The sequence below is a fragment of the Rhinoderma darwinii genome, unplaced genomic scaffold (genome assembly GCF_050947455.1).
Source record: "Rhinoderma darwinii isolate aRhiDar2 unplaced genomic scaffold, aRhiDar2.hap1 Scaffold_107, whole genome shotgun sequence".
Classification (NCBI taxonomy): domain Eukaryota; kingdom Metazoa; phylum Chordata; class Amphibia; order Anura; family Rhinodermatidae; genus Rhinoderma; species Rhinoderma darwinii.
In genome coordinates, this window is record NW_027461949.1 from 170778 (window position 1) to 196506 (window position 25729).

At 45.7% G+C, this 25729-nt stretch overlaps 1 protein-coding gene across 5 annotated transcripts in view; it reads left to right on the forward strand.

Annotated features, from left to right (window-relative positions):
* Positions 1 to 25729, forward strand: part of LOC142699009 (EGF domain-specific O-linked N-acetylglucosamine transferase-like) — a 153413-nt gene that overhangs the window by 10980 nt on the left and 116704 nt on the right. For all 5 annotated transcript variants that reach the window (XM_075847956.1, XM_075847955.1, XM_075847954.1 and 2 more), the window contains 2 exons: positions 7895 to 8003; positions 8074 to 8168. In XM_075847956.1, the coding sequence (XP_075704071.1) occupies positions 7895 to 8003; positions 8074 to 8168 (204 nt within the window). The remainder of the gene's footprint in view (positions 1 to 7894; positions 8004 to 8073; positions 8169 to 25729) is intronic.

Genomic DNA, 25729 nt, shown 5'->3' on the forward strand with positions numbered 1-25729 from the left:
CTCCAAATCATCTGCTTTCTGGCGCCATAAATCCACCTTTCCAGAGAGGTCTCGAAGAGTGCGGGGTATATTAGCTGTACGGTCCTCCAGGTCAGACAGCCTGGTTTCAGCATGCTCGACTCGGTCCCTCAAGTTGTGCAAATCCTGCCTCAGGAGACCCACATCCACCTTAACCTCCTCTATTTTTGTCGTGACCGAGGTCTTGGTCTCTAATATCGCCGCTAGCAGCGTCTCCGATACTTGTTGCAATGTCAGGCCAGGCTGTGCTGTTACCTCAGCCGCAGGGCGTAACTCCGACTGCCCTCCAGGAACTTTTGCCGGCCCCTCTGCTCCATGCTGTGAGGCCTCGCCACGGGCGCCATCTTGGACCGCACCTCGGGCAAACTCTTTCAACTTCTCCGCGGCTCCTGCCGCTTTTGACGGACCCATTTTGCTCCTCAGGGGTCTCTTACCCTTTCTCCGCAAGTTATAAGAAATGGTGGCAACAGTAATTCCTCCGCAGGATAAATAATAGGGGTCTCTGGTCAGAGCCGAAGTTCCGTGCGACCGCTCACATCAGTGCCTGGCCACGCCCCCCCCCTCCCATCTATTTTAGTCATGGAGGCCTCCCCTTATTCCTTTCTTTTCTCTTCAGTACGGCCTCTTCTTGACTCAAATAAGTCGAGTCGCTTCTCCCCTTATGTAAATCTACCCTCCCAAAGCAGACACTGAAACAGAGTTGGATTTTAATGGCCACAGCAGCCGTTTATTATTTAAATAACAATAAATTTAAATACCATAACTTTTGAATCCCCAAAAAAGGGGATTCACCATAACATTAAATAACCCACTGCGACCCTATCAGGGTCATAACATTATAAACCAACCAGAATGACAGGGGCAAGTCCTTGAAGCCACCGATACTTAATTTTGGCCATCTGCCCACAAATACCTTACCCCCAGCCGTAACCCGGCCCGGGGGCACCAAATTACCTTTTTGCAGATGACCACCATATATATAACCCAGCTTTCAAAAGGGGTAACACCCTAAGAAGCCGACAAATTGGGGGTGCATCCCGTGATGCATTCCCCCCCACCACTTTTTACGACCTACTTCAAGGACTCCCCCCCGCCAAAGCGAAACAGGCCTTGACCACCTCACGCCTGCGAGCTCCTCCACACTCTCACCGCTCGCTCAATTCCATCAGTCAACGCCAGACTCTACATGTCCATCCCCACATCATTGAGATGCACACCATCCTCTCTCCAATACCTGCCTGTCCCAGCCTCCAGGTCCCAGTGGCGCACCGCAACTCCACCATTACCCGCCACAAAACTCGATATAGCCCTGTTAGCCTTAATGCGAGCCTTATTAATCTTTGCCATCGAACGAGCCATCCGCCAGCTCTTCCTAGGGACCATCTCAGACCACACCGTCACCAACTTCGGATAAGTTGCCCATAAACAAAGCAAATCATGCTTGACATCCCTTACTAACTCCCTGAAAGGGCGCAGGCCCAAATCGTTGCCTCCCACATGCAACACCAGCACCTCAGGTGCCCTATCAAGCAATACAAAATTATGAAACTCCGGCAACACCCTGTTCCATGTCATTCCCAGTATACCCATCCACCGCAAGACCGCCGCCTCCCGCGGAATCCTGAGCTGTCGACCGTCCGGCCGTACATCCGCGCGAAGGGCACCCCAGTACACAAAGGAGTGTCCCATAATCCACACCATACATGAGTCACGGCCTGCAAAACAAATGGAGAACATACACGCACCACCACTCGTTGCTGCGCAAGATTATTACTCAGGCGGAACGCACACACCCGGAACATGTTACACAATACCATATCACAACATGTGCAAGCGAACATAAGAACGGAAACGCGCAGACTCCCAGCGCCCTATCCGCCGCACGCCTGCCTCATCCAAACCCCATCTCACCGCCTCCGTCGCTGCCCCAATCCGGAAAGAATGAGACGAATACTGCTCCGCCTGCACCCCGCTAGCCACCAGACATTTTCTGAAAACCGAGATGAACTGATACCGCGACAAAAACTTGCCATCCACATGCCGCAGCAACGGCGCATCCGAGAGATCTAAGCCCTCTAAGTACTCCTTGAGACACAACACTGGACAAACCGGATTTCCGGTGACCGCAAACAAAACCACCCGACGTCCTACCCCCCTCTGATCGGTTTTCAACCGTCGCAGCACTATCTCCACCCTGTCTTCATACAAATCGACATTATCCTGCAGCAAACCCCCCCCCCGCTTTTACCGAACTAGGCGAAACCAATTCCCCCACCCGAAAAGCTCCGAAGAAGGCTAACGCGAAAGCCAACCGAAAAAGCTTGCTCTCGTACTCTGAATGAACCACCACCACCTCCAATGAGCACAACAATTGAAAAGACACGGGACGCCTCCTATCCCTCACCACTACACCCCGTCTCAACCCCCTCAATGCCTGGCCCACCAAAAAACGCTTCATGATGTCCACAAATCCCCGTAATTTACAACCGAAAGCAATGGCCGCCACGAAGCGATTAACCTTAGCGACCGTGCAACCCCGGGCGTCTCCCAACCAAAACAACAAAGCCACCACCCTATCTTCATCAGAGCACACATCACCCAACGATCTCACCCACTCTTCCCATTGCCTCCATCCAGCAGAATAAGATGACCACGTAGCGCTGGCCAACGACCTCTTTATCAATGCACCTGCCGCCCGGATACCAGCTCCCACTGATGACTGGGACATTCCACCCCCGTTAACTCCGCGTCCGGGACCAGCTGACGGACACGATCCCACTGCGAGCGAGAAAGCGCATCAGCAATACAATTCTCCGCCCCAGGAACATGCACCACCACCACCCACGCATTTAAACTCCAAAAAGCAAGCACCAACTGACGCAACAAGCGAACCACTGGAGGGGACGACGTCGACGTATTATTTATAGCCATCACCACCCCCAGATTATCGCAATGAAAACGCACTTTCTTATCCCGGAACCTGTCTCCCCAAATGGTGACTGCCACCACGATGGGAAACAGTTCGAGTAGGGCCAAGTTACGTGTCAAACCCGTCTCTACCCACTCAACCGGCCATTTTCCTGCGCACCACTGCCCTTTGAAGAATGCTCCGAACCCCACCGCCCCGGACGCATCAGTGAACAATTCCAAATCGAAGCTATCCAGCGCCAGTGACATCCACAGCGAGCGACTGTTATACTGTGCCAGAAAATGGAGCCAGACCCGCAAATCCTCCCTGTGCTCCGCCGTCATACGAATGAAATGGTGGGGTTCCCCCACCCCCGCCGCTGCCAACCGCCGACAAAACACCCTCCCCATTGGCATGATGCGGCAAGCAAAATTAAACTTCCCCAATAAGGACTGCAATTCCCGTAGTGTAATTTTCTTAATCCGACACGCTCGCTCCACTACTAACCGCAGATCCCCCAACTTATCCTCAGGCAATCTGCACTCCATTGCCACAGAATCTATTGTAATTCCCAAAAAACAAATGGTCGTCACTGGACCTTCAGTTTTTTCCACAGCCAAGGGGACCCCGAACTCCCGCGACACCCAGTTGACCGCCTCAAGTAAATTCGCGCAAACCCCCGAATGCGCCGGGCCAACACACAAGAAATTGTCGAGGTAGTGAATAACCGATTCCACCCCAGCGACCTCCCTAACTACCCATTCCAAAAAAGAACTAAAAACCTCAAAGTACGCGCACGACAACGAGCAACCCATGGGAAGGCACCGATCGATGTAGTAACCTCCTTCCCAGTAACACCCCAGCAACCGCTGGCTGTCCGGGTGGACCGGCAATAAACGGAACGCCGTTTGAATATCGTTTTTTGCCATCAGAGCTCCTCTTCCGTAACCTCGTACTAACGCTACCGCCGCATCAAACGACGTGTATACCACGGAACAGAGATCTGGGTCAATGCCATCATTAACCGACGCCCCTTTTGGGAAGGACAAATGCTGAATGAGCCTAAATTTGTTACCTTCCCGTTTCGGAACCACTCCTAACGGTGACACCACCAAACCCGGAACTGGGATCATGCTAAAAGGGCCCGCCATTCTGCCCAGATCAATCTCCTTCCTAAGTTTCTCCGAGACTACGGCCGCCTGCTGATATGCCAACTTAAGGTTGCGCTGAGTGAACGGGACCTCGTACGAAGGGGGCGGAATAACAAAACCAGAACTAAAACCTAAACTAATCAACCGCGCCCCCTCCTTGTTAGTGTATCTACTTAGAAAGGGGGCCATCTTTATGAGCTTCACCGGAGTCTCCCCCATGACCAGCCGCACCGCTAACTCCCCCCTGTCGTTTCCCCTTTTTAAAACATTTTGACGCTCCATGCGACTGCCCGCTGCAGTGTGAACACACATGCTTGAATTTACACGCTGCTCCAAATTTACACTGCCCCTCGTTGAACTGCCAACACGTTCCAAATTTGGAACCTGAGGCCGGACTATTCCCGCCGGAAGTTCCTGCTGCGTTCCCGCTCCCAGGAAAGGACTGCCCTTGCTTATAAAGTGCCGTCACCTTCAGCCATAAGGCTATGTCCTTATGATCCCACCGTATATTCGGCCGCACCGCCTTCCGCTGCCGAAACTGTTCGTCGTAACGAAGCCAAGCCTGTCCCCCATAAACCCGATGCACCTCCCCCACCGCGTCCAAGTAACAGAATAAGCCGGAACAATTTTCTGGCGCCTTTTCTCCAATAACACTCGCCAAAATTGCAGAAGCCTGCATTCAATTGACGAATGTTTTTGGAATCAACCTGTACCGTCTCATTTCCTCCTCATCCTTTTTGGTTTCATCCCGCTTCACCTTATCCAAATTAAACTTCTCCAGCGAAAGCAACGAAAAAATCTCCACGTACTCATCTTTCCAAATCTTTTCTTTAACTTCCTGCTTCAAATGCGCGCCTAACGGGCCCTCATAACATACGTACACCTCCCCGCGCGCGCGATCATCCAGCCGCACCCTATCTACCTCTTTTGGCGAGTCTGTTTGAACCGCCGCCGCCACTGCCACCGCTGCCCCCGTGGCTAGCCTCCCTCCGGATTGCATAACCGGGGCACTACCAACACTGCCCCCCCACACCGCGGCCGACGCCACGCCTGCCTGTTCCTGGGAAGGGAAACCTCCTAGCCGCCCCACCAACGCCTTTAAACAACCCACTAACTCCGTCAAACTATCCCCCCCTGCACCCGCCTGTAACCCCGGGGCCCTTGACTCCGCCGCGACGTTAGCCGACGCTACACCCTCTACACCGATACCCGACATCAATAAAGCTGGAAAAGGTAACGTAGGTGTCAACTCACCAGGCTGCCCAGGGGCTGTGAACCCGTCAGCCGGACCCCCATGTCCACGTGCAGAGGCCCGCCGCTCACCGTCCTCCAATGCTCCGGACTCCCTCTGGCGCTGTCCGCATTGGCAGTGTGTGCACGGGGAATTCCAAGTTCCGTCCGAGAAAAGGGGGGGCGACATCGCATCATCCGTCTGGCCGAGCTCCAGCTCCTGCCGCAGCCGTCCTGCTGAACCAGCCTCCCGCTGTTCCGTCCCTGGCACTCTCACCACCGACCTCATCCTGCACCCTCCGCTCCTGTCCACATCCACCGCCCGCTGCTGCCATGAGCCGACCCTCCGGCTGGCACATCGCCGTGCAGGGTCGCCGTTGCCCTTCCGCCACGTACCGAAGAAGGAGGTGGTGTGGCCGGAAGTGAAGGCCTCGTCTTCCTCATCGCTGCCGCTGGGCGCTGCCGCGTTTTGGGATTCCTCCCAGGACCAGATGGGAGGGCAGCGGCAGGCCGCCCTGGTGTCTGGCCTGAAGGGTCCACCGAGGGGCTCCTCTTGCACCGCCGCACCCGCGGGATGTCCTCCGGACTCAGCCGTGCGGGCGGGCGCGAGCGCCTCGTGCTGCGTGTCACTCCGGAAGTGCCGGCCCTGGCCTGAGTCACGGGGGCTCCTCTTCTCCTGCCCGTCCCTCTGGAACGCCGGTCCTGGACCTCTGCCTGCTCCAGTGGCCCCGAGACCGCCGGCATGGTGGACCGCGCCACGCCCGCTCCGGACGATTCTGCCCGATCCTGGTCCGGAGCGCCCGCTTGTCCCTGCAGCAGCGTCGCCACTCGTGCTCCGAGCCATCCCGGACCTTGAGAGGCCGCCGCGGCCCGCAGCAACTCCATCGCCTCCTCGTCAGACACAGCAGGGATGGTGAACATGTTCCTGCTTCTGTGTCCTGGCGAAGAGAGGGAGAGCACAAACAGGAAACAGGTACATCCCCTTCAATCCCCACCCCTCCTCCCCCAAGCCCTCCTGCTGTCCCCATCCTTGGTCTCTCATAGGCCAGCCAACTCTGTGTCCCTCCCATCTATTTTAGTCATGGAGGCCTCCCCTTATTCCTTTCTTTTCTCTTCAGTATGGCCTCTTCTTTAGTAACATGTAATAAAAATGATCTCTAGAATCTCTTCATTTTCAACTAAAGGTCTGGATACTGGAATCTTAAAGGGCAATACTACCCCAGTTCTACATGGATACAGTCAGCCTAAATATCTGTATCGGGGGTGTACACATGATTTTGTAAAGGAGGGGGGATTTTTACATGTTACGCGGAGCGCACAGACACTTGATAGACACAAGAAAATCCCAGTCACATGGTGCAGGATATATTTATCATATGACTCTATAATGATTGCCCCAAAGCCATAGGAAAACTGCATTTTGGCGACAGACGCACTTTAGAAATATATAATCTCGCTATACAGCACACAAATAAATCAGTAAGAGCTAGAGTGCCCATGATGGTAGCGCCATCAATGCCAGATTAGTGCCACCTGTACAATGTAGTACCATGCAGAGTGCCACTCATACACAATAGGGTCTGCAGAATATAGCCGTATAATCTGTGGTGGTCTTGGGCAGTAATGGCTACATTCCGGGTGATCTACGGTGGTGACGTAACTGTGTCACTACCATTTTGTGTTACATTTTACCCATGCACAGTAAGACCAAGTTCACATGGAGTTTTTTGGCGCGGTTTTTGACGCAGAAACCGCTTCGGAAAACGCCTCCCATTGATTTTAATGGGAGGAGAGCAGAAAAAAGCGCTCTCGGGAAAAAGAACCGTCATGCCCTTTCTTTAGGCGTTTCCATCTCTGACCTCCCATTGACATCATGGCGCTTAATGGCCGCGGCCGAAAAACGCAGCAAAAACTGCGGCAAGTGTTATGCCGGCACGTCAAAATCTGCCTCAAATTTTCAGTAGGAATTTTGAGGCAGATTTTTCCACCTGCAAAAAAAACTCTGTGTGAACAGGGCCTTCTAGGTAGAAATCTGTCAATCAGGCGCGAGTGGGCGGAGGTAGCAGCAGCTCGTAAATAATGGTGTCTTTTCTATAGCGGTGGTGAAGTTCTTCAAAACAGCTTCACTTTAGCAAATAAGTGACAGACAGCAGAAATCAGTGTGTCTGTCAGTACATTATGATGCCCTAAGTGAGCAGCATAATGTAGATGACAGGTTCCCTTTAAATGATAACATTCTGGCTGCTTTCAGCTGCCACTAGAGGGAGCTCACGGTGTACAAATTTATAAAGCTCCTATTGAAGTCATTGGGAACTGTATGATTACAACTGCATCCAGCTCCCCCTGGTGGCAACTTCTGTAATCATTCAGGAGAGACTGAGACAGTGAAAGGTCTATATGGCAAGTTATTCTCCAGCCCTCTGGCCATCTTGTGGGCATTATTGCAGCCATTAGTACAGTGTTTATAGGGTCGCTAGAAGATGCTCAGTAGAGATGTTGGTGCAGATATCTTGGCATGTAAGAAATATGTATAAAAAGTAATGACTCCAGCCGTTATTCCATGATTAATGTGATCTTGTTCCCCTAGGGCAAAGAACTTGGAAGGCGCTCAAGAAGTATTTTGGAGACAGGCAGACTTTGGTTACGTTATGGAGCGTTTGGCTGAAGCACAAGTCTTCTGTCATCCACGTGAGCAGGTCGGTCTGTCTTGTGCGTTGCTTCTTCTGACTGGTAATCCAGATTGTCTGACATGTCTCTTTATTACAGGGAGACTCTCTCTTGGCCTGTTCCTGCCACCTCCTGCACTGCCGAGCCACCAACCTTTATTTGGACTTACGAAATCCTAGACGATCACAAGACAGGTCTGTAGTGCTTCATATTGAACTATTGGTCCAGTTGACAATAATATTAAAAATAATATTTAAACACATTGAAGGGGATGTCTGTTTTAAAAAATATATATATATATATTTTTAATTACTTTATTAGGGAATTCTGAGTTATTGTTGTAGTCCCTCATTCAGGATCCTCGTCTATTAGCCAGAGCGTTAAGCGGCTTCAAAGAGCGTCCCTCACTGGAGGACCCAGCACAACAACGCATTTCACGGACAGACCATTTATTTAATTGGGAACTGTGTAATGCTTCATTTCTCCTGTGGTGGCGCTGCAGGGAAATTGAACACTTTCCTCCAGGTTCCCCCTCGGATTACAGCTGATATCTGGGGGTGCTGCCACTGGACGCCCCGTAATCCGCTTATTCACTTTGGCCCTTGGCGTTCTCCAAAGCAACCCCTTTCTAAATAGGGTTTCCAGTTTTCTATAAAAATCTCATTCACTGTATAATTAAAAGTTATGTAACCTAACAATGTGCTCAGTGCCTCAATTTCTTACCATTTTTAAGATCTGTGATTGCTGTCACTGAATGGCAAACAAAGATACATAGCCCGTTAATGGTTTATTCACACACGGCAGATTTTTTGCAAGCCCCATTCACATGAACGGGACATTGTCAGAAATTTCTACAACAAATCTGCCATGTGTGAATATATCCCCTCAGCCTATCCGTGCCCCCTCTATTAATGATCCATGAATGTGTGTGCAGGGCGTGATCAAGACAGATTCAGCCTCTGATTATAAGCAATATTTCCAATTACTTTAAGCAAGCAGAGATCTTAAATGGTAGGTGGTTAAAACATAAAGTATAATAGATTGTTTTTAACTTTTCATTATAAATGTAATTGCCCAATGATCTCTGTAGTATGGAGACTAAACATGCCGATCCTCTGTTCTCCTGGGGGATAAGCCGCTGTTAGAGAGATCTTGCCGCGGTTTCTTCCCCCTCTCCCCATTTAAATAAACCGGCACAAAAAACATTTTATAGTGGGATCAGGTGAAATAGCTGTTGGCCAAACAAACACTCTGCCAACATCTATTGCATATGTATGGCCAGCTTTATGCCTCCATAACAGGTCAAGCTTCAGTTCCCCCATAACTGTGCCCGCAGCAGCGCCCATACACTTGCATTATTCACAAGTCTGAGCTGCTCTGTCTTCACATGACAATTAGCGATTACCACTGACGGATTAGGAACTGGTCCGCGCAACAGGATCGATTCTTCATCAGTTGTTTCTACCGGGACAGCAGTGTGGTATCTGGGAATGAAGGGCAGGGCCGATTCTAGCTTTTCTGCTGCCTGAGGCGAAAATGGAAATGGTGCCCCCCCCCCCCCAAAAAAAAAACAAAAAAACAAATTGTAAGTAAGAAACAACTTGCAAAACGAAACAAGAAAATGAAAGCTGTGTGAACAAAAAAATACATTAGGGCCTGTTCACATCACCGTTCGCTTCCGTTCCGAAGTTCTGTCGGGTGAACCCCGCAACGGAAAGTGAAAGTGACAGCACAGCTTCCGTTCGTCACCATTCCGGCTGATTTCCGGTTTTCCGACGGAATCAATAGCAGAGTCGACTACGGAACGGAACGGAATCGAACGGTGATGTGAACAGGCCCTTATTGAACATCATTGTTATAAACTGCAAGGTCTCATAATGCTATAGGCAATTGTGTAGTAAATATCCCTATATTGCCCCAGCTATAAATACTAGTAAAATGACCAGGGCAACGTGTATCCAAAATTCAAACACAAAAATGAAAGAACAATGTCAGTGTTCAAACTTGTGTCAGGGCTCCTTTAATGGCTCTTTACAGTCAGTATAGTAACACATGCGGCACTTTACAGTCAGTATAGTAACACACGCGGCACTTTACAGTCAGTATAGTAACGCACGCTGCACTTTACAGTCAGTATAGTAACACATGCGGCACTTTACAGTCAGTATAGTAACACATGCGGCACTTTACAGTCAGTATAGTACCGCACGCTGCACTTTACAGTCAGTATAGTAACACATGCGGCACTTTACAGTCAGTATAGTAACACATGCGGCTCTTTACAGTCAGTATAGTAACGCACGCTGCACTTTACAGTCAGTATAGTAACACATGCGGCACCTTACAGTCAGTATAGTAACACATGCGGCACTTTACAGTCAGTATAGTAATACATGCGGCACTTTACAGTCAGTATAGTAACACACGCGGCACTTTACAGTCAGTATAGTAATACATGCGGCACTTTACAGTCAGTATAGTAACACATGCGGCACTTTACAGTCAGTATAGTAACACACGCGGCACTTTACAGTCAGTATAGTAACACATGCGGCACTTTACAGTCAGTATAGTAACACATGCGGCACTTTACAGTCAGTATAGTAATGCACGCTGCACTTTACAGTCAGTATAGTAACGCACGCTGCACTTTACAGTCAGTATAGTAACACACGCTGCACTTTACAGTCAGTATAGTAACACATGCGGCACTTTACAGTCAGTATAGTAACACATGCGGCACTTTACAGTCAGTATAGTAACACATGCGGCACCTTACAGTCAGTATAGTAACACATGCTGAACTTTACAGTCAGTATAGTAACGCACGCTGCACTTTACAGTCAGTATAGTAACACATGCAGCACTTTACAGTCAGTATAATAATGATTGCGGCACTTTACAGTCAGTATAGTAACGCACACTGCACTTTACAGTCAGTATAGTAACACATGCGGCACTTTACAGTCAGTATAGTAACACATGCGGCACTTTACAGTCAGTATAATAATGCATGCGGCACATTACAGTCAGTATAGTAACGCACGCTGCACTTTACAGTCAGTATAGTAACACATGCAGCACTTTACAGTCAGTATAATAATGCATGCGGCACTTTACAGTCAGTATAATAATGCATGCGGCACTTTACAATCAGTATAGTAACACACGCTGCACTTTACAGTCAGTATAGTAACACATGCGGCACTTTACAGTCAGTATAGTAACACACGCGGCACTTTACAGTCAGTATAGCAACACACTCGGCACTTTACAGTCAGTATAGTAACGCACGCTGCACTTTACAGTCAGTATAGTAACACATGCGACACTTTACAGTTAGTATAGTAATGCATGCTGCACTTTACAGTCAGTATAGTAACGCCTGCTGCACTTTACAGTCAGTATAGTAACACATGCGGCACTTTACAGTCAGTATAGTAACACATGCGGCACTTTACAGTCAGTATAGTAACACACGCGGCACTTTACAGTCAGTATAGTAACACACGCGGCACTTTACAGTCAGTATAGTAATGCACGCGGCACTTTACAGTCAGTATAGTAACGCCTGCTGCACTTTACAGTCAGTATAGTAACACATGCGGCACTTTACAGTCAGTATAGTAACACATGCGGCACTTTACAGTCAGTATAGTAACACATGCGGCACTTTACAGTCAGTATAGTAACACATGCGGCACTTTACAGTCAGTATAGTACCGCACGCTGCACTTTACAGTCAGTATAGTAACACATGCGGCACTTTACAGTCAGTATAGTAACACATGCGGCTCTTTACAGTCAGTATAGTAACGCACGCTGCACTTTACAGTCAGTATAGTAACACATGCGGCACCTTACAGTCAGTATAGTAACACATGCGGCACTTTACAGTCAGTATAGTAATACATGCGGCACTTTACAGTCAGTATAGTAACACACGCGGCACTTTACAGTCAGTATAGTAATACATGCGGCACTTTACAGTCAGTATAGTAACACATGCGGCACTTTACAGTCAGTATAGTAACACACGCGGCACTTTACAGTCAGTATAGTAACACATGCGGCACTTTACAGTCAGTATAGTAATGCACGCTGCACTTTACAGTCAGTATAGTAACGCACGCTGCACTTTACAGTCAGTATAGTAACACACGCTGCACTTTACAGTCAGTATAGTAACACATGCGGCACTTTACAGTCAGTATAGTAATACATGCGGCACTTTACAGTCAGTATAGTAACACACGCGGCACTTTACAGTCAGTATAGTAATACATGCGGCACTTTACAGTCAGTATAGTAACACATGCGGCACTTTACAGTCAGTATAGTAACACATGCGGCACTTTACAGTCAGTATAGTAACACATGCGGCACTTTACAGTCAGTATAGTAATGCACGCTGCACTTTACAGTCAGTATAGTAACGCACGCTGCACTTTACAGTCAGTATAGTAACACACGCTGCACTTTACAGTCAGTATAGTAACACATGCGGCACTTTACAGTCAGTATAGTAACACATGCGGCACTTTACAGTCAGTATAGTAACACATGCGGCACCTTACAGTCAGTATAGTAACACATGCTGAACTTTACAGTCAGTATAGTAACGCACGCTGCACTTTACAGTCAGTATAGTAACACATGCGGCACTTTACAGTCAGTATAATAATGATTGCGGCACTTTACAGTCAGTATAGTAACGCACACTGCACTTTACAGTCAGTATAGTAACACATGCGGCACTTTACAGTCAGTATAGTAACACATGCGGCACTTTACAGTCAGTATAATAATGCATGCGGCACTTTACAGTCAGTATAGTAACGCACGCTGCACTTTACAGTCAGTATAGTAACACATGCAGCACTTTACAGTCAGTATAATAATGCATGCGGCACTTTACAGTCAGTATAGTAACACACGCTGCACTTTACAGTCAGTATAGTAACACATGCGGCACTTTACAGTCAGTATAATAATGCATGCGGCACTTTACAATCAGTATAGTAACACACGCTGCACTTTACAGTCAGTATAGTAACACATGCGGCACTTTACAGTCAGTATAGTAACACACGCGGCACTTTACAGTCAGTATAGTAACACACTCGGCACTTTACAGTCAGTATAGTAACGCACGCTGCACTTTACAGTCAGTATAGTAACACATGCGACACTTTACAGTTAGTATAGTAATGCATGCTGCACTTTACAGTCAGTATAGTAACGCCTGCTGCACTTTACAGTCAGTATAGTAACACATGCGGCACTTTACAGTCAGTATAGTAACACATGCGGCACTTTACAGTCAGTATAGTAACACACGCGGCACTTTACAGTCAGTATAGTAACACACGCGGCACTTTACAGTCAGTATAGTAATGCACGCGGCACTTTACAGTCAGTATAGTAACGCCTGCTGCACTTTACAGTCAGTATAGTAACACATGCGGCACTTTACAGTCAGTATAGTAACACATGCGGCACTTTACAGTCAGTATAGTAACACACACGGCACTTTACAGTCAGTATAGTAACACACGCGGCACTTTACAGTCAGTATAGTAACGCACGCTGCACTTTACAGTCAGTATAGTAACACACGCGGCACTTTACAGTCAGTATAGTAATGCACGCTGCACTTTACAGTCAGTATAGTAACACATGCGGCACTTTACAGTCAGTATAGTAACACATGCGGCACTTTACAGTCAGTATAGTAACACACGCAGCACTTTACAGTCAGTATAGTAATGCACGCTGCACTTTACAGTCAGTATAGTAACACATGCGGCACTTTACAGTCAGTATAGTAACACATGCGGCACTTTACAGTCAGTATAGTAACGCACGCTGCACTTTACAGTCAGTATAGTAACACATGCAGCACTTTACAGTCAGTATAGTAACACACGCGGCACTTTACAGTCAGTATAGTAACGCACGCTGCACTTTACAGTCAGTATAGTAACACATGCAGCACTTTACAGTCAGTATAGTAACACATGCGGCTCTTTACAGTCAGTATAGTAACGCACGCTGCACTTTACAGTCAGTATAGTAACACATGCGGCACCTTACAGTCAGTATAGTAACACATGCGGCACTTTACAGTCAGTATAGTACCGCACGCTGCACTTTACAGTCAGTATAGTAACACATGCGGCACTTTACAGTCAGTATAGTAACACATGCGGCTCTTTACAGTCAGTATAGTAACACATGCGGCTCTTTACAGTCAGTATAGTAACGCACGCTGCACTTTACAGTCAGTATAGTAACACATGCGGCACCTTACAGTCAGTATAGTAACACATGCGGCACTTTACAGTCAGTATAGTAATACATGCGGCACTTTACAGTCAGTATAGTAACACATGCGGCACTTTACAGTCAGTATAGTAACACATGCGGTACTTTACAGTCAGTATAGTAACGCATGCTGCACTTTACAGTCAGTATAGTAACGCACGCTGCACTTTACAGTCAGTATAGTAACACACGCTGCACTTTACAGTCAGTATAGTAACACATGCGGCACTTTACAGTCAGTATAGTAACACATGCTGCACTTTACAGTCAGTATAGTAACACATGCGGCACTTTACAGTCAGTATAGTTACGCACGCTGCACTTTACAGTCAGTATAGTAACACATGCGGCACTTTACAGTCAGTATAATAATGATTGCGGCACTTTACAGTCAGTATAGTAACGCACACTGCACTTTACAGTCAGTATAGTAACACATGCGGCACTTTACAGTCAGTATAATAATGCATGCGGCACTTTACAGTCAGTATAGTAACGCACACTGCACTTTACAGTCAGTATAGTAACACACGCGGCACTTTACAGTCAGTATAGTAACGCACGCTGCACTTTACAGTCAGTATAGTAACACATGCAGCACTTTACAGTCAGTATAATAATGCATGCGGCACTTTACAGTCAGTATAGTAACACACGCTGCACTTTACAGTCAGTATAGTAACACATGCGGCACTTTACAGTCAGTATAATAATGCATGCGGCACTTTACAATCAGTATAGTAACACACGCTGCACTTTACAGTCAGTATAGTAACACATGCAGCACTTTACAGTCAGTATAGTAACACACGCGGCACTTTACAGTCAGTATAGTAACACACGCGGCACTTTACAGTCAGTATAGTAACGCACGCTGCACTTTACAGTCAGTATAGTAACACACGCGGCACTTTACAGTCAGTATAGTAACACACGCGGCACTTTACAGTCAGTATAGTAACACACGCGGCACTTTACAGTCAGTATAGTAACACACGCGGCACTTTACAGTCAGTATAGTAACACACGCGGCACTTTACAGTCAGTATAGTAACGCACGCTGCACTTTACAGTCAGTATAGTAACACACGCGGCACTTTACAGTCAGTATAGTAATGCACGCTGCACTTTACAGTCAGTATAGTAACACATGCGGCACTTTACAGTCAGTATAGTAACACATGCGGCACTTTACAGTCAGTATAGTAACACATGCAGCACTTTACAGTCAGTATAGTACCGCACGCTGCACTTTACAGTCAGTATAGTAACGCACGCTGCACTTTACAGTCAGTATAGTAACACATGCTGCACTTTACAGTCAGTATAGTAACGCACGCTGCACTTTACAGTCAGTATAGTAACACATGCGGCACTTTACAGTCAGTATAGTAACACACGCGGCACTTTACAGTCAGTATAGTAACACACGCGGCACTTTACAGTCAGTATAGTAACGCACGCTGCACTTTACAGTCAGTATAGTAACACACGCGGCACTTTACAGTCAGTATAGTACCGCACGCTGCACTTTACAGTCAGTATAGTAACGCACGCTGCACTTTACAGTCAGTATAGTAACACATGCGGCACTTTACAGTCAGTATAGTAACACATGCGGCACTTTACAGTCAGTATAGTACCGCACGCTGCACTTTACAGTCAGTATAGTAACGCACGCTGCACTTTACAGTCAGTATAGTAACACATGCTGCACTTTACAGTCAGTATAGTAACGCACGCTGCACTTTACAGTCAGTATAGTAACACATGCGGCACTTTACAGTCAGTATAGTAACACATGCGGCACTTTACAGTCAGTATAGTAACGCATGCTGCACTTTACAGTCAGTATAGTAACACATGCTGCACTTTACAGTCAGTATAGTAACACATGCGGCACTTTACAGTCAGTATAGTAACACATGCTGCTCTTTACAGTCAGTATAGTAACACATGCAGCACTTTACAGTCAGTATAGTAACACACACTGCTCTTTACAGTCAGTATAGTAACACATGCTGCTCTTTACAGTCAGTATAGTAACGCACGCTGCACTTTACAGTCAGTATAGTAATGCACGCTGCACTTTACAGTCAGTATAGTAACACATGCGGCACTTTACAGTCAGTATAGTAACACATGCGGCATTTTACAGTCAGTATAATAATGCATGCGGCACTTTACAGTCAGTATAGTAACGCACACTGCACTTTACAGTCAGTATAGTAACACACGCGGCACTTTACAGTCAGTATAGTAACGCACGCTGCACTTTACAGTCAGTATAGTAACACATGCGGCACTTTACAGTCAGTATAATAATGCATGCGGCACTTTACAGTCAGTATAGTAACACACGCTGCAATTTACAGTCAGTATAGTAACACATGCAGCACTTTACAGTCAGTATAATAATGCATACGGCACTTTACAATCAGTATAGTAACACACGCTGCACTTTACAGTCAGTATAGTAACACATGCGGCACTTTACAGTCAGTATAGTAACACACGCGGCACTTTACAGTCAGTATAGTAACACACGCGGCACTTTACAGTCAGTATAGTAACGCACGCTGCACTTTACAGTCAGTATAGTAACACATGCGGCACTTTACAGTCAGTATAATAATGCATGCGGCACTTTACAGTCAGTATAGTAACGCACACTGCACTTTACAGTCAGTATAGTAACACACGCGGCACTTTACAGTCAGTATAGTAACGCACGCTGCACTTTACAGTCAGTATAGTAACACATGCGGCACTTTACAGTCAGTATAATAATGCATGCGGCACTTTACAGTCAGTATAGTAACACACGCTGCACTTTACAGTCAGTATAGTAACACATGCAGCACTTTACAGTCAGTATAATAATGCATGCGGCACTTTACAATCAGTATAGTAACACACGCTGCACTTTACAGTCAGTATAGTAACACATGCGGCACTTTACAGTTAGTATAGTAACACACGCGGCACTTTACAGTCAGTATAGTAACACACGCGGCACTTTACAGTCAGTATAGTAATGCACGCTGCACTTTACAGTCAGTATAGTAACACATGCGGCACTTTACAGTCAGTATAGTAACACATGCGGCACTTTACAGTCAGTATAATAATGCATGCGGCACTTTATAGTCAGTATAGTAACGCACACTGCACTTTACAGTCAGTATAGTAACACATGCGGCACTTTACAGTCAGTATAGTAACACATGCGGCACTTTACAGTCAGTATAATAATGCATGCGGCACTTTACAGTCAGTATAGTAACGCACACTGCACTTTACAGTCAGTAAAGTAACACACGCGGCACTTTACAGTCAGTATAGTAACGCACGCTGCACTTTACAGTCAGTATAGTAACACATGCGGCACTTTACAGTCAGTATAATAATGCATGCGGCACTTTACAGTCAGTATAGTAACACACGCTGCACTTTACAGTCAGTATAGTAACACATGCGGCACTTTACAGTCAGTATAATAATGCATGCGGCACTTTACAATCAGTATAGTAACACACGCTGCACTTTACAGTCAGTATAGTAACACATGCGGCACTTTACAGTCAGTATAGTAACACACGCGGCACTTTACAGTCAGTATAGTAACACACGCGGCACTTTACAGTCAGTATAGTAACGCACGCTGCACTTTACAGTCAGTATAGTAACACATGCGGCACTTTACAGTCAGTATAGTAACACATGCGACACTTTACAGTCAGTATAGTAATGCATGCTGCACTTTACAGTCAGTATAGTAACGCCTGCTGCACTTTACAGTCAGTATAGTAACACATGCGGCACTTTACAGTCAGTATAGTAACACATGCGGCACTTTACAGTCAGTATAGTAACACACGCGGCACTTTACAGTCAGTATAGTAACACACGCGGCACTTTACAGTCAGTATAGTAATGCACGCGGCACTTTACAGTCAGTATAGTAACGCCTGCTGCACTTTACAGTCAGTATAGTAACACATGCGGCACTTTACAGTCAGTATAGTAACACATGCGGCACTTTACAGTCAGTATAGTAACACACACGGCACTTTACAGTCAGTATAGTAACACACGCAGCACTTTACAGTCAGTATAGTAACGCACGCTGCACTTTACAGTCAGTATAGTAACACACGCGGCACTTTACAGTCAGTATAGTAACACATGCGGCACTTTACAGTCAGTATAGTAACACATGCGGCACTTTACAGTCAGTATAGTAACACATGCGGCACTTTACAGTCAGTATAGTAACACATGCTGCACTTTACAGTCAGTATAGTAACACACGCAGCACTTTACAGTCAGTATAGTAATGCACGCTGCACTTTACAGTCAGTATAGTAACACATGCAGCACTTTACAGTCAGTATAGTAACACACGCGGCACTTTACAGTCAGTATAGTAACACACGCTGCACTTTACAGTCAGTATAGTAACGCACGCTGCACTTTACAGTCACTATAGTAACGCATGCTGCACTTTACAGTCAGTATAGTAACACATGCAGAACTTTACAGTCAGTATAGTAACCCACGCTGCACTTTACAGTCAGTATAGTAACACATGCAGCACTTTACAGTCAGTATAGTAACACACGCGGCACTTTACAGTCAGTATAGTACCGCACGCTGCACTTTACAGTCAGTATAGTAACGCACGCTGCACTTTACAGTCAGTATAGTAACACATGCGGCACTTTACAGTCAGTATAGTAACACATGCGGCACTTTACAGTCAGTATAGTACCGCACGCTGCACTTTACAGTCAGTATAGTAACGCACGCTGCACTTTACAGTCAGTATAGTAACACATGCTGCACTTTACAGTCAGTATAGTAACGCATGCTGCACTTTACAGTCAGTATAGTAACACATGCGGCACTTTACAGTCAGTATAGTAACACATGCGGCACTTTACAGTCAGTATAGTAACGCATGCTGCACTTTACAGTCAGTATAGTAACACATGCTGCACTTTACAGTCAGTATAGTAACACATGCGGCACTTTACAGTCAGTATAGTAACACATGCTGCTCTTTACAGTCAGTATAGTAACACATGCAGCACTTTACAGTCAGTATAGTAACACACACTGCTCTTTACAGTCAGTATAGTAACACATGCTGCTCTTTACAGTCAGTATAGTAACGCACGCTGCACTTTACAGTCAGTATAGTAATGCACGCGGCACTTTACAGTCAGTATAGTAACGCCTGCTGCACTTTACAGTCGGTATAGTAACACATGCGGCACTTTACAGTCAGTATAGTAACACATGCGGCACTTTACAGTCAGTATAGTAACACACACGGCACTTTACAGTCAGTATAGTAACACACGCGGCACTTTACAGTCAGTATAGTAACGCACGCTGCACTTTACAGTCAGTATAGTAACACATGCGGCACTTTACAGTCAGTATAATAATGATTGCGGCACTTTACAGTCAGTATAGTAACGCACACTGCACTTTACAGTCAGTATAGTAACACATGCGGCACTTTACAGTCAGTATAATAATGCATGCGGCACTTTACAGTCAGTATAGTAACGCACACTGCACTTTACAGTCAGTATAGTAACACACGAGGCACTTTACAGTCAGTATAGTAACGCACGCTGCACTTTACAGTCAGTATAGTAACACATGCAGCACTTTACAGTCAGTATAATAATGCATGCGGCACTTTACAGTCAGTATAGTAACACACGCTGCACTTTACAGTCAGTATAGTAACACATGCGGCACTTTACAGTCAGTATAATAATGCATGCGGCACTTTACAATCAGTATAGTAACACACGCTGCACTTTACAGTCAGTATAGTAACACATGCGGCACTTTACAGTCAGTATAGTAACACACGCGCCACTTTACAGTCAGTATAGTAACACACGCGGCACTTTACAGTCAGTATAGTAACGCACGCTGCACTTTACAGTCAGTATAGTAACACACGCGGCACTTTACAGTCAGTATAGTAACACACGCGGCACTTTACAGTCAGTATAGTAACACACGCGGCACTTTACAGTCAGTATAGTAACACACGCGGCACTTTACAGTCAGTATAGTAACACACGCGGCACTTTACAGTCAGTATAGTAACGCACGCTGCACTTTACAGTCAGTATAGTAACACACGCGGCACTTTACAGTCAGTATAGTAATGCACGCTGCACTTTACAGTCAGTATAGTAACACATGCGGCACTTTACAGTCAGTATAGTAACACATGCGGCACTTTACAGTCAGTATAGTAACACATGCAGCACTTTACAGTCAGTATAGTACCGCACGCTGCACTTTACAGTCAGTATAGTAACGCACGCTGCATTTTAAAGTCAGTATAGTAACACATGCTGCACTTTGCAGTCAGTATAGTAACGCACGCTGCACTTTACAGTCAGTATAGTAACACATGCGGCACTTTACAGTCAGTATAGTAACACACGCGGCACTTTACAGTCAGTATAGTAACACACGCGGCACTTTACAGTCAGTATAGTAACGCACGCTGCACTTTACAGTCAGTATAGTAACACATGCGGCACTTTACAGTCAGTATAGTACCGCACGCTGCACTTTACAGTCAGTATAGTAACGCACGCTGCACTTTACAGTCAGTATAGTAACACATGCGGCACTTTACAGTCAGTATAGTAACACATGCGGCACTTTACAGTCAGTATAGTAACGCATGCTGCCCTTTACAGTCAGTATAGTAACACATGCTGCACTTTACAGTCAGTATAGTAACACATGCGGCACTTTACAGTCAGTATAGTAACACATGCTGCTCTTTACAGTCAGTATAGTAACACATGCAGCACTTTACAGTCAGTATAGTAACACACACTGCTCTTTACAGTCAGTATAGTAACACATGCTGCTCTTTACAGTCAGTATAGTAACGCACGCTGCACTTTACAGTCAGTATAGTAATGCACGCTGCACTTTACAGTCAGTATAGTAACACATGCGGCACTTTACAGTCAGTATAGTAACACATGCGGCACTTTACAGTCAGTATAATAATGCATGCGGCACTTTACAGTCAGTATAGTAACGCACACTGCACTTTACAGTCAGTATAGTAACACACGCGGCACTTTACAGTCAGTATAGTAACGCACGCTGCACTTTACAGTCAGTATAGTAACACATGCGGCACTTTACAGTCAGTATAATAATGCATGCGGCACTTTACAGTCAGTATAGTAACACACGCTGCACTTTACAGTCAGTATAGTAACACATGCAGCACTTTACAGTCAGTATAATAATGCATGCGGCACTTTACAATCAGTATAGTAACACACGCTGCACTTTACAGTCAGTATAGTAACACATGCGGCACTTTACAGTCAGTATAGTAACACACGCGGCACTTTACAGTCAGTATAGTAACACACGCGGCACTTTACAGTCAGTATAGTAACGCACGCTGCACTTTACAGTCAGTATAGTAACACATGCGGCACTTTACAGTCAGTATAGTAACACATGCGGCACTTTTCAGTCAGTATAATAATGCATGCGGCACTTTACAGTCAGTATAGTAACGCACACTGCACTTTACAGTCAGTATAGTAACACACGCGGCACTTTACAGTCAGTATAGTAACGCACGCTGCACTTTACAGTCAGTATAGTAACACATGCGGCACTTTACAGTCAGTATAATAATGCATGCGGCACTTTACAGTCAGTATAGTAACACACGCTGCACTTTACAGTCAGTATAGTAACACATGCAGCACTTTACAGTCAGTATAATAATGCATGCGGCACTTTACAATCAGTATAGTAACACACGCTGCACTTTACAGTCAGTATAGTAACACATGCGGCACTTTACAGTTAGTATAGTAACACACGCGGCACTTTACAGTCAGTATAGTAACACACGCGGCACTTTACAGTCAGTATAGTAATGCACGCTGCACTTTACAGTCAGTATAGTAACACATGCGGCACTTTACAGTCAGTATAGTAACACATGCGGCACTTTACAGTCAGTATAATAATGCATGCGGCACTTTACAGTCAGTATAGTAACGCACACTGCACTTTACAGTCAGTATAGTAACACATGCGGCACTTTACAGTCAGTATAGTAACACATGCGGCACTTTACAGTCAGTATAATAATGCATGCGGCACTTTACAGTCAGTATAGTAACGCACACTGCACTTTACAGTCAGTAAAGTAACACACGCGGCACTTTACAGTCAGTATAGTAACGCACGCTGCACTTTACAGTCAGTATAGTAACACATGCGGCACTTTACAGTCAGTATAATAATGCATGCGGCACTTTACAGTCAGTATAGTAACACACGCTGCACTTTACAGTCAGTATAGTAACACATGCGGCACTTTACAGTCAGTATAATAATGCATGCGGCACTTTACAATCAGTATAGTAACACACGCTGCACTTTACAGTCAGTATAGTAACACATGCGGCACTTTACTGTCAGTATAGTAACACACGCGGCACTTTACAGTCAGTATAGTAACACACGCGGGACTTTACAGTCAGTATAGTAACGCACGCTGCACTTTACAGTCAGTATAGTAACACATGCGGCACTTTACAGTCAGTATAGTAACACATGCGACACTTTACAGTCAGTATAGTAATGCATGCTGCACTTTACAGTCAGTATAGTAACGCCTGCTGCACTTTACAGTCAGTATAGTAACACATGCGGCACTTTACAGTCAGTATAGTAACACATGCGGCACTTTACAGTCAGTATAGTAACACACGCGGCACTTTACAGTCAGTATAGTAACACACGCGGCACTTTACAGTCAGTATAGTAATGCACGCGGCACTTTACAGTCAGTATAGTAACGCCTGCTGCACTTTACAGTCAGTATAGTAACACATGCGGCACTTTACAGTCAGTATAGTAACACATGCGGCACTTTACAGTCAGTATAGTAACACACACGGCACTTTACAGTCAGTATAGTAACACACGCAGCACTTTACAGTCAGTATAGTAACGCACGCTGCACTTTACAGTCAGTATAGTAACACACGCGGCACTTTACAGTCAGTATAGTAATGCACGCTGCACTTTACAGTCAGTATAGTAACACATGCGGCACTTTACAGTCAGTATAGTAACACATGCGGCACTTTACAGTCAGTATAGTAACACACGCAGCACTTTACAGTCAGTATAGTAATGCACGCTGCACTTTACAGTCAGTATAGTAACGCACGCTGCACTTTACAGTCAGTATAGTAACACATGCAGCACTTTACAGTCAGTATAGTAACACACGCGGCACTTTACAGTCAGTATAGTAACACACGCTGCACTTTACAGTCAGTATAGTAACGCACGCTGCACTTTACAGTCACTATAGTAACGCATGCTGCACTTTACAGTCAGTATAGTAACACATGCAGAACTTTACAGTCAGTATAGTAACCCACGCTGCACTTTACAGTCAGTATAGTAACACATGCAGCACTTTACAGTCAGTATAGTAACACACGCGGCACTTTACAGTCAGTATAGTACCGCACGCTGCACTTTACAGTCAGTATAGTAACGCACGCTGCACTTTACAGTCAGTATAGTAACACATGCGGCACTTTACAGTCAGTATAGTAACACATGCGGCACTTTACAGTCAGTATAGTACCGCACGCTGCACTTTACAGTCAGTATAGTAACGCACGCTGCACTTTACAGTCAGTATAGTAACACATGCTGCACTTTACAGTCAGTATAGTAACGCATGCTGCACTTTACAGTCAGTATAGTAACACATGCGGCACTTTACAGTCAGTATAGTAACGCATGCGGCACTTTACAGTCAGTATAGTAACGCATGCTGCACTTTACAGTCAGTATAGTAACACATGCTGCACTTTACAGTCAGTATAGTAACACATGCGGCACTTTACAGTCAGTATAGTAACACATGCTGCTCTTTACAGTCAGTATAGTAACACATGCAGCACTTTACAGTCAGTATAGTAACACACACTGCTCTTTACAGTCAGTATAGTAACACATGCTGCTCTTTACAGTCAGTATAGTAACGCACGCTGCACTTTACAGTCAGTATAGTAATGCACGCGGCACTTTACAGTCAGTATAGTAACGCCTGCTGCACTTTACAGTCAGTATAGTAACACATGCGGCACTTTACAGTCAGTATAGTAACACATGCGGCACTTTACAGTCAGTATAGTAACACACACGGCACTTTACAGTCAGTATAGTAACACACGCGGCACTTTACAGTCAGTATAGTAACGCACGCTGCACTTTACAGTCAGTATAGTAACACACGCGGCACTTTACAGTCAGTATAGTAACACATGCGGCACTTTACAGTCAGTATAGTAACACACGCAGCACTTTACAGTCAGTATAGTAACACACGCGGCACTTTACAGTCAGTATAGTAATGCACGCTGCACTTTACAGTCAGTATAGTAACGCATGCTGCTCTTTACAGTCAGTATAGTAACACACGCTGCACTTTACAGTCAGTATAGTAACACATGCAGCACTTTACAGTCAGTATAGTAACACATGCAGCACTTTACAGTCAGTATAGTAACACATGCGGCACCTTACAGTCAGTATAGTAACACATGCGGCACTTTACAGTCAGTATAGTAACACATGCGTCACTTTACAGTCAGTATAGTAATGCACGCTGCACTTTACAGTCAGTATAGTAACACACACTGCACTTTACAGTCAGTATAGTAACACACGCGGCACTTTACAGTCAGTATAGTAACACATGCGGCACTTTACAGTCAGTATAGTAACACACGCGGCACTTTACAGTCAGTATAGTAACACACGCGGCACTTTACAGTCAGTATAGTAATGCACGCTGCACTTTACAGTCAGTATAGTAACGCATGCTGCTCTTTACAGTCAGTATAGTAACACACGCTGCACTTTACAGTCAGTATAGTAACACATGCAGCACTTTACAGTCAGTATAGTAACACATGCAGCACTTTACAGTCAGTATAGTAACACATGCGGCACCTTACAGTCAGTATAGTAACACATGCGGCACTTTACAGTCAGTATAGTAACACACGCGGCACTTTACAGTCAGTATAGTAACACATGCGTCACTTTACAGTCAGTATAGTAATGCACGCTGCACTTTACAGTCAGTATAGTAACACACACTGCACTTTACAGTCAGTATAGTAACACACGCAGCACTTTACAGTCAGTATATTAACGCACGCTGCACTTTACAGTCAGTATAGTAACACATGCGGCACTTTACAGTCAGTATAATAATGCATGCGGCACTTTACAGTCAGTATAGTAACACACGCTGCACTTTACAGTCAGTATAGTAACACATGCGGCACTTTACAGT